The sequence below is a fragment of the Erinaceus europaeus genome, chromosome 6, assembly GCF_950295315.1.
Source record: "Erinaceus europaeus chromosome 6, mEriEur2.1, whole genome shotgun sequence".
In the NCBI taxonomy this organism is placed as follows: domain Eukaryota; kingdom Metazoa; phylum Chordata; class Mammalia; order Eulipotyphla; family Erinaceidae; genus Erinaceus; species Erinaceus europaeus.
The window spans coordinates 66,492,864-66,503,437 of record NC_080167.1 but is presented as its reverse complement, the minus strand read 5'-3'; the positions used below and the strand labels follow the sequence as shown (position 1 = coordinate 66,503,437).

Sequence of the window (10,574 nt, the reverse complement as noted above, 5' to 3'; positions counted from 1 at the left end):
GCAGTCACCCCAGGCCTGGTCCTGTTTAAACAGGAGTCCAGCTCCAGAGCAAGGCAGCTAATTGTGCTGACGCCACACTCCACCCCCAGACTCTCCCCTGTGCCCCCACTCCTGTAGTCAGCAGCTCTGGACACTGAGGACCAGCCCTACGTGCTTTCTCCTCTCTCTGCTGTTTCTGGCTGGAGGAAGGCCTGGTGTGTGTGTGTGTGTGTGTGTGTGTGTGTGTGTGTGTGTGTGTGTGTGTGTGTCTGGGTCCCAGCCTCTGGCTCAAGGCCCAGGAGCTGGTGCAGTGGGTGAGGCATTGGACATTCAAATGTGAGGTCCTGAGTTCAGTTCTCAGTATCACATGTGCCAGAGTGATGCTCTGGTTTGCTCCCTCTCTCTCCCCTCTCTCTATTATAAATAAATAACTATTAAGGGGCCAGGCAGTGGTGCACCTGGTTAAGTGCACATATTACCAAGCTTAAGGACCTGGGTTCGAGATCTCGCTCCCTGCCTGCAGGGGAGACACTTCAGGAGTGGTGAAGCAGGGCTGCAGGTGTCTCTCTCTCCCTCTTTCTACATCTCCCTCCCTTCTTAATTTTTCTCTGTTCTATCCAATTAAAAAAAAAAAGGAAAAAAATGGCTGCTGGGAGGGTGGATTTGTAGTGTTGGAATCAAGCCCCAGTGATAACTCTGGTGGCAATAAAAAAAATATTAACAGGGGGTCGGGCAGTAGCGCAGTGGGTTAAGCACACATGGCGCAGAGCGCAAGGACTGGCTTAAGGATCCTGGGTTGAGCCCCTGGCTCCCTACCTGCAGGGGGGGTCACTTCACAGGCAGTGAAGCAGATCTGCAGGTGTCTATCTTTCTCTCCCTCTCTCTGTCTCCCCCCTCCTCTCTTCATTTCTCTCTGTCCTATCCAACAACGACAACAACAACAATAAAACAACAAAGGCAACAAAAGGGAATAAATAAATAAATAAAATATTAACAAAATCTTTCTGTGGTGGAGGCTTTGGCTCTCACACCAGCAGAATCTCCAGAGACTGCAAAGAGGCTTCCTCTTTCCAGAGCAAACGTGGACAAAGGGTTCTTCCCCTCCACATGCTCCTCCCCAGAGGTTGGCAGTGGGCCTACTGTGTGCAGACAGAGAAGCAGGGGGGTGGTGGGGGAGAGCCATGGACAAGACTGACTGCTTGGATCCCAGCTGTGAGATGGCCAGTCAGGAAAACACTAAGAGGGAAACCCAGGCAGGACCCCTAGCCTTGTGGGGTGATGGTGGAGAGAAGACAGGAGGTCATGTTTGTACTGGGAGTCAAAGAAAGTTTCTTGGTGGAAGTTTCCCTTGAGGATGGACTGGAAGGGAGAAGAAGTTTTCTGTGCAGGGTCAAGTCTCAGATCGGAAGGAGGGTTTATGTGGCCAAGGGACCAAGAGGAAGGGCAGACAAGAGAGAGAGATTCACAGATGAGTGGTTGAGCAAGTTGTGGTCTATATACACAATGGAATACTACTCAGCTATTAAAAAGGGTGACTTCATCTTCTGCATCTCATCTCGGATGAAACTTGAAGAAATCATGTGAAGTGAGATGAGCCAGAAAGAGAAGGATGAGTACGGGATGATCCCACTCAAAGGCAGAAGTTGAGAAATAAGAGCAGAAGGAGAAATGCAAAGCAGAACTTGGACTTGGAGCTGGTGTATTGCACCAAAGTAAAGGCCTCTGGGACTCTGGGGGCAGAGGAGAATGTTCAGGTCCTGGAACATAATGGCAGAGGAGGACCTAGGTTGGAGGTTAGAGTGTTATGTGGAAAATGGAGAAATGGCCCACTGGTACCAACTGTTGTATTAGACTGCTGACTGTATAAACCATGACCCCTTCAACAAAGGAAAAATAAATTAGAGAGAGAGAGTCCCCACGATCTCCTGCAGACCTTAAGCCAGGGCATAGGTGAGAGTATGAGTTCTGGGTTGGGGTGGAGGGGAGAGCTGAAGGGAGGGGGACACTGAGAGGGGTGCTAGACGAGCCTCCTCATGGAGTACAGGTGGCCACTGTGGGAAACGGAAACCCCAGCACTGAGCTGAAGTACTAAGTGTACCTATACTAAGAGCAGGGATCTGTGCAAGGGCTCGAGTTCGAACCCCTGCTCCTCATCTGCAGGGGGGGGGTCGCTTTACAATCGGTGAAGCAGGTCTGCAGGTGTCTCTCTTTCTCTCTCCCTCTCTATCTCCCCCTCCTCTCTCAATTTCTCCCTGTCCTGTCCAATAAGATGAAAAACATGGATCCGTAGTGTAGGCACTGATAACCCTGGAGGCAAAAAAAAAAAGGAGAGGGATACCCTGACATTTTCATAGGGGGCCATGAGCCGTGAGCATCTGCGGTCTGGACAGAACTCCCAAGGGTCATGGAGATCAGCCGCCCCCTCCCCGAGGTTTCTGGAAACAACCATGGTGCTTTCCCTTCCTGTCTAACCCTCCGTGGTGTGTGTGCTCCCAGTCTCCATGGGCTGCACCTCTCCACTCCCCAGCTGGCCCCATGAACATGGTGTGCTCTGCGTCAGTCCACACCTCTGGCCACCTGCCCTTGCCTGTCCCATCTTGCACGTCTGCAAGAGGGCACCCTGCCCAGTGCACCCCAGCCCCGGGAACATGGACCTGTACTCCCTGCAAGTGGTGCCGCCATGTGGTGTTTTGTCCGATAACTCTTATCGTGGTCACCGCCCCAGGGACTCCAGCAAGTGCCGCCCAGAGACCAGAGGCCAGGGGAGTGGCGAGGGTGAAGTGAGTTGGTGGACATCTGGGTTCTGGACTCCACCCTTGAAGCAGAGCTTGACTTTGAGTCAGGGAGAGTCTGGAGGGGCCAGGAGGACAGTGACTCACTGGGCAGGGGCAGCCAGGGACCCTGAGCTGTCCTCTCTGCTGGGGTCAGTGGGGACACAAGTAGAAGAGTGGCCTAAATGGTTTCTTGGCACCTTAATTCCAGCCCACTCACCCCAGGTGATGCTATGGCCAGCCTGGGTCTCAGGTGGCCTCTCACCTCCCTGGAAAGACTCGGGTCTGTGTGTTTTCAGGGAGACCTAGGGGTGGGTGCAGAGGCTAGAGCCCAGGACTGCAGACGTCAGGCCCCCAGTTCCATCCCTAGTACTGCACGAATGCATGTGCCAGTGATAGGTTTTCTCTTTCTCTCTATCTCTACCTCTCTGTCATTAAATCTCAAAAACACATATGCAGCTTCTTGGAAGAATGTGCTGTCAGGCCCTTGGTTTGCAGGCCCTGAGGCCAGTGTGGCTGATCTGTGATCTTTGTGGGTTTGTGTAATCAGCAACAATAGTGACAGAGACAGTCAGTCAGTCAGACAGACAGACAGACGACAGCATGGCGGACTGAGGAGAGGTGATTCCCACCCCCGTGGGAACAGCAGTGTCTTCTCTGCAAGGGCTGCTTCCTCATCTGCAGGTCAGTCCTGGGCAGTGTGGCTGGTTCAGGCCTGAGTCAGTGTCCTTGAACTAACGTCTGAAGGAGGTTGGAACCTGACCTGGTGCTTCTCCCAAGGGTGGGGGCCCCTCCTCTTACGGAATCCTAGGTGCAGGGCGTGTGTGTGTGGGGGGATGGGGTGTGTGGGGGGGCCCACCTGCAGGAGGCAGTCCTTCTGGTGCTGAGGAAACTGAGTGAGGTGCTGAGTGTCCAGTCTTCCCGAGTCTGTGAGTCTTTACTCAGGGTCCCACTGCTGTCACCAGGCCGCTGGGGTTGGGGGTCACCCTGAGGTGTCCAGCCCTCCTGGGCTGGAGGGTGTTGAGCCGGGTTGTAGCATTCCTGGGGTCCTTGGTCAGTGCAGTGATAAAAGAATGAAGGGACCCAAGCTTGATTCCCAAGAGCCACTTGGATGGACTCGAGACTAGATGGTCACCCCTCAAGGGAATCAGTGAAAACATCACTATACATGCAGTCAAATCAGTCGCCTCTGTTGCAACTTTCCAGTTTCCTGGGGAGACCAGACCATGGCTTGTAGGGAGTCTACCAGGCTGGGAACTGTTCCCCAGAAACTGGCCTAGCTCACTCGGTGACTCCTCCTCAGTCTTGGGGGGGTCTATTCTTGAGGCACAGAGGACCTGGGGGGGGCAAGTGGAGGAAGGCAGGACAAGTGGCAAGAGTGTTGGTTCTGGAAGGGTCCACTTGTAAGTCCCAACAGCCTTCCAAATTTGATAGTGGATGCCTTGAATAAAAATTGGTAGAGAGATAATATAAAATGGCATGACCCTGGGGTCAGGGCTGCTGGGCACAGAGTTTTGACTGTGAGGGGTATTTGATACTTGGTTAAGGAACCGGGGCTGGGCCATTCAGCTCCCTGCCCCTGATCCAGTGATCTAAGGGTGGGGTGACTCTATCTTCCCCCAGGGATGTGGAATGAAGAAGCAGGAAAGCTTTTGTTCCTAGTTCCAAGCCTTTGAAGTTGATGGTTGTGATGAAAATCTTTGCATCTGAGGCAGGAAGGCATGTGTGTGTGTGTGTGTGTGTGTGTGTGTGTGTGTGTGTGTGTGTGTGTGAACTGCACACATATGTGGTTCAAGTGTCTCTGTGCAACCTTGTGTGAAGACACCTCCTGCCAGCACTGCTGTCCTCTCCCTCCCCAGAGAGGGTGTCCCCACCCTCAGGGCTGACCACTCCCACTGAAGCAGGAGGCTGGGTGGAAAGAGGGGCAGAGTCAGCCTTGCTCTGCTCTGAAAAGTCAGCCTTGCTCTGCTCTGAAAAGGGACAAGCAGGGCAGAGAGAGACAATCCCAGAGCCTGGCTCTCAGCCCACATCACTGAGTGGCCCTGGGCTGGGGGCCTGGACTTGAGACCCTCATCACAAGCATTCTCTTGTCCCTGCACACTCCATGTGAAGACGACCTCAGGGCAGGCGCGTGCAATCCAGAAAGGCTTAACAAAACTGAGAGGTGGTGGTGGTGGTAATGGTGGGGTGGGAGGAGATAGCATCATGGTTATGGAAAAGAAGATTTCACACCTGAGGCTCCCAGCCCTCAGGCCCAGTCCCCAGTGTCACTATAAACTGGAGCTGAGCAGTGCCCTGGTAGGGACAGAACAAAGCAAAACACCGAGAGTGAGCGAGCCTGTCTCCAAAGAGATGTTTTTTTAATTTAATTTTTTAATATTTATTTATTTATTTATTTTCCCTTTTGTTGCCCTTGTTGTTTTATTGTTGTAGTTATTATTGTTGTTGTTATTGATGTCGTCATTGTTAGATAGGACAGAGAGAAATGGAGAGAGGAGGGGCAGACAGATAGGGGGAGAGAAAGACAGACACCTGCAGACCTGCTTCACTGCTTGTGCAGCGACCCCCCCCCCCACAGGTGGGGAACTGGGGTCTCGAACCCGGATCCTTAGGCCAGTCCTTGCCCTTGGCACCATGTGCACTTAACCCCAAAGAGATGTTTTTAAGTGTTGATTTACATCGAATGCAAACCCTCTTGTCCTCCAGTACAAGGGTCATCACAGAACCCAGATGTCTTCCACTGATCACATAACCTTTGATCTTTGTGCCTTGTGAGGCCCGTGGTCAGAGACGCCACGCCTGTTAGCCTCGATATGGACACGAATAGTGAGACTCCGTGTGAGTTCCGAGTGAGGGGACCAGAGCCGCTGGGTCCTGCTTCTTCTGAGACACCTGCTATCATGTACGATGTGGCGTCTCATCCCGAGGGAAAGAAAGAGGAGACAAAGAGAAGTATCCTGGCTTTCGTTGCTGGAGCAATGATGAAAGAGAAGAGAAGAGAAGGGAGGTTTAAAACCGAGCATAAAATACTCAACTATTCTTAATCAGCAGGGCAGCTGGAGGGGGCCCCCACCCTCCCTAGTTCTTGATGAGGTAGGTGCTTCCTGGAGCCAGTGCCTAGGGGACCTCGCCTTCCCTACTTGACCTGGTTGTCAGTATCATTGAGAAATTGGTTACCCAATCTGAATGATGGCAGCGCCAAGATGAAATAGCATATCCTCTTTGAAGGCATCTTCAAAGAACCAGTTAGACCACTGGAACTTCCCCGTTCTCTCTCTCTCTCTCTCTCTCTCCAGGTCCCAAGTACTCGGGATGAGCTGGAAGTATGGGGGGAGGCTGTGAGGAGGGGGTGCTGCCTGCCTGCCTCTGGGCAGGAGAGACTCCATCTGTTGGATGGGATGGGTGAGTAGAGAATGGAGGAGTTCGCTCTGGAGGCAGAGGAATTTATAGGAAGGATGTCATGGGAACTGGTAAGATAGAGACTGTCCTCTCCCCATCAGGGACTTGAGGACATCCCCCCGGGGCTGTGCGCTTGGTCTGACTGCTTCTATTCTGCGCACTGGGAGGTGGGCATCCTGCCCAGGAGATCTGAGACGCCAGCCGGACCCCAGACTGGCAGACTCTTCCTAAGTCACCAAGGTCTCAGCTACATTTTCTTGTTCCCCTCTGACCTCAGCAGTTATGGGGGCCAGCCTCCCCTTTCAGTCATCCTGAAGCCGCCAGCCAGGGAGGACCCACCCCTCTGTGAGTGTGGACACCCCACTGGGTGTGGGTCTGCAGGGAACCTTGGATTTCATGATAGAACAGATGTGAGCATGGTCACGAGGTCAGAGGAGAAGTGTTTGGGGGAGCAAGTAGCCCTCCAATACTCAGCTAGTAAACCCTTCTCAGCTCCCAGAGCATGAGGGTTGTCTGTGTCCCTCACCTCTCTCCATGCTGAGGGCAGCTGTCTAAGTCTGCCCCCCTGAGTGTTTGCCACCCACCTTCCACTGGGGGCTGCGTCAGGCCTACAGGTGTACCCCAGACCAGAGTCCAGGGCTGCCTTCCCCACCCCAACACTGCTCACCTGTCCCCCCAGCCAGGACATACCTTCCTACCATGCTCACCTGACTCCCCAGCCCTGCTCCACCTGCCCCCCCAGCCCTGCTCACCTGACCCCCAGCTAGGATACACCTGCCCCCCCCCAGCCCTGATCCAGGGGTCCAGAGTGGAGCAGCCCTGCTCTCCTGGGGACCTGCTGTCCCTTCCCCACCTGGGTTTCCACAGACTGGGGAGCCTGGGCCTGCTTGGGGTCCATGCGGAGTCACCTGGCCTGGCAGGTGATGGCGGGCTTGGCCCAGAGACTCGTGGGCGGACCCTGCCCCTCTGGTTCCTGCCTTTCTGGTCTGAAGCTGTCCCTCCCTGGCAGGAGGGATGGCCCCGGGGATGTGGGGAGGGCGGGGAGCTTTTCTCCTCCCTGTGCCCAACTGCAGAAAAGGGGAACACTCCCGGGCCTTGACACGGCCTCGGGGAGTTCAGTCGAGGGAGGGACAGAGGAAGGCACCTCAAGTTCTTGTTCTGACCAGAGTCCCAGCACAGGGTGACGGCGCGATGGCAGAAGGGCTGCCCAAGGAGCAGGTGGACAAGCTCCATGAGGCCTTCAACAGGCTCGACACCAATGGGGATGGCACCATCTGCGTGCAGGAGTTGGGCAATGTCATGCAGTCTCTGGGCCACAAGATGTCGGAAGAGGAGCTCAAGAATATGATCCACCAGGTGGACAAGGACGGGGACGGCAAAATCAGCTTCCCCGAGTTCCTGGAAGTGATGACCAAGAAGCTGTCGGGCCGTGGCAGTGAGGCCGAGATGCGGGAGGTCTTCCAAGTGTTTGATATCAACGGGGACGGCCGCATCAGTGTGGACGAGCTCCGGCAGGCCATGGCCAAGCTGGGGGAGACGCTGTCCCAGGAGGAGCTGGATGCCATGATCCGGGAGGCCGATGTGGACCAGGATGGGCAGGTCAGCTACGAGGAGTTCATGAAGATCCTCTCCCAGAAGTGACCGACCGCCGGGGACTCTGGCCCTTGGGCCCTTGTGGGGGAGGGGAGCCCTGATCCGGATGGGCCCCTGCTGGGTGGTGGGTGGCAAATGCCTCCCCACAGTCTGTCCTGCTGGGAAAGGTCTCTGGAGCCACCCCCACCCCCTTGCAGGGAAGTGGGGGTGTCCCTGTCTCACATGGCTGTGAGGAGCCCCAAAGCCGTGGGGCTTAGAAATAAAGGAATGTGAACTTCCAGAGTGGGATCAGTGTCTGAATGCTTCACTAGAAAGTGATGGTGGGGTGGGGCTGGCGGGTGTTCTGGAGCCTCTGCTGCTGCTTCTCAGGGTCCCACTGGGAGGACCAACCCCCCCCCTGCTTTGGGGCCCGGCACTGGGGTCTGCCCTGGCTTCTGGGCCCGGCCACTGCCCCCAGGGCTGGGACACCCCCCTGCACCACAAACAACAGAGCTCGTGGTCCCTGCAAACACCTGGCTGATGTTCAGACCCCAGTGAAAGAGAATCAAGTGTGTGTCCATGTGCCACAGCCTCTTACAGACTGGCTTGGGATGAGGTGGCACTCAAGGGTCACAGCCCCTCGCAGGGGGACACAGCGAAGGACCAGAGGTGTGTGCTGGGCTTCTATGGGCAGGAGGGTCACCCCAGAGCAGTCGGCCCTCCTGCTGTCCCCGAGCCACAAATGCTGCAGGCCCTTCTCGCTGAGGCCCCTCATGTCGCCCCTGTAACCTGGGGGCCTAGGTGTGGGGGGCTTCTCAGGTGGGGGATTGTCCCACAGAGGAGCTGGGAAGGGGCAGATGAGACACCAGCCCCAGTGGGCCCACAAGCGCAGATGACTTCCTCTCTGAAGCTTCTCTGGCTCAGAGGAGGAGGGAGAGGGGGAGGGGGAGGGGAAGGGGGAGGGGAGGGGAGCAGGAGGGGAAGGGGAGAGGGAGAGGAGAAGGGGAGGGGGAGGGGAAGGGGAGGGGGAGGGGGAGAGGGTGAGGGAGAGGGAGCTATCACATAGCCTGGGAGGAAGAAGGTGGGGCTGGATGCTGAGATGGACCAGGAGACTTGTTAGTGTGGGGGGCAAGGAGGAAGCCAGCTGTTTATTTTATTTGTTATTTATTTTTTAATTGTTTTTATTGCTGTCAGGGTTATCATTGGGGCTTGGTGCAAACACTATGAACCCACTGCTCCCGGTGGCCTTTTTTTTCATTTTTTTTTATTGGATAGGACAGAGAGAAGTTGAGAGAGGAGGGGGAGATAAAGAGGGAGAGAGAAAGACAGACACCTGCAGACCTGCTTCACTGTTCATGAAATGGCCCCACTGCAGATGGGGAGCTGGGGGCTAGAACCAGGGTCCTTGTGTCAGTCCTTGTGCTTTGTACTATGTACGCTTAACTGGGTACGCCAAACCGGATCTCCCCCTTTTTCTGTTTTTTTTTCTCTTCTATTTCATTTTGTTAGGACAAAGAGAAATTGAGAAGGGAGGGGGAGATAGAGAGGGAGAGAGAAAAAGAGACACTTGCAGGCCTGCTTCACCGATTGTGAAGCTTCCCTCCTGCAGGTGGGGCGGGGCGGGCCTTGAACTCAGGTCCTTGCATCTGGGATGTGTGTGTTTAACTGGGTGTACCATCTTCCAGTCCCCAGAAGCTTCTTTCATCTAGGGGGAGCCCTGGGGAGCCAGATGTCCCAGGACAGGAGGAGCTTGGTTCTCAGAAAGCCAGGCCACTACTGTGAGCACTTGGTCAGCGTTCACTAGTTCATGAGAAATGAGTTTAAAAGACTGTTTCTAGGATGGCAGAGGTCAGTGCTGGATGGAATGACAAGAAGGGTTTCAAATATTTCTCTGAAGTTGCCTGTTTGCCTTGAAGCTGGGGTGTCACCACATTCTTGTTGGTGGGTTACAGCCCCCGACAGAGAAAGGCACCCTTCTCTCCCTCCCCACTCCTTCCTCCTCCCCTACCTCTCTTTCCTTTTTCTCCCCCCCCCCCTTCATGCCCCTTCTCTTCTCCCTCCCTCACTCCTCCCTCTCTATATTTTGAATCTTGGCTTTGGGGAGAGAGGAGCAGATTCATTCCAGGATCCATAGTGGTTGAAGGATTTTGTAAATAATCGAAGGGTGTTGTCTCTCCTACTAAATGTTTAGTGGAACCTGTTCTCTGCTACTTCCTGGCATTCATGGATTCTTTAACTGGCTCGTTCAATTCCATGTCTATTTTGTGCATGTCTTCAGTACTGGATAAATGCTCAGCGTCTGAAACAACAATCCTCCCACACAACTCTGATTGTCTTTGGAGCTGACGTGAGCTGCTAAATGCACCAGAAGGGCATTCGGGTGGTAGCACAGCAGGTTAAGCGCATGTGGCACACAGCACAAGGACCGGTGTAAGGATCCCAGTTCGAGTATCAGCTCCCTACCTGTAGGGGAGTCGCTTCACAGGTGGTGAAGCAGTTCTGCAGGTGTCTCTCTCTCTCTCCCCCTCTCTGTCTTCCCCTCCTTTCTCCATTTCTCTCTGTCCTACCCAACAATGAGGACATCAATAACAACAATAAAAACTACAACAATAAAACAACAAGGGCAACAAAAAAGGAATAAATAAATAAATAAATATTAAAAATTGCACCAGAAATGTTGGAGAGGGAGAGAGCTCTTGGGGAGGAGTCTCAGTGTCCCTCCAACCCTCTGACATACCAGCCAGCTTATGGGTTTTGGACAAAATACTCTACTTCTGGTCAAAACAGATGCCATACATTCTGTATGTCACACAGTCGACTTTCTTGATTGGAACTGTCCCTGGATCTTGTCAA

General features: G+C 54.2%; 1 protein-coding gene and 1 long non-coding RNA gene across 3 annotated transcripts in view; both read left to right on the top strand.

Annotated features, from left to right (window-relative positions):
• Positions 1-109, top strand: part of LOC132538955 (uncharacterized) — a 22,563-nt gene extending 22,454 nt beyond the window's left edge. For both annotated transcript variants that reach the window (XR_009550281.1, XR_009550282.1), the window contains one exon: positions 1-109. This exon is cut by the window's left edge and continues 477 nt beyond it. This is a non-coding gene — a long non-coding RNA (uncharacterized LOC132538955).
• Positions 110-7,240: 7,131 nt separating this feature from the next.
• Positions 7,241-8,022, top strand: LOC103116641 (calmodulin-like). Its single transcript, XM_007526577.2, has one exon. The coding sequence runs from the start codon at positions 7,341-7,343 to the stop codon at positions 7,788-7,790; it is 450 nt and encodes a 149-aa protein (XP_007526639.1). The 5' UTR covers positions 7,241-7,340; the 3' UTR covers positions 7,791-8,022.
• Positions 8,023-10,574: the final 2,552 nt, after the last annotated feature.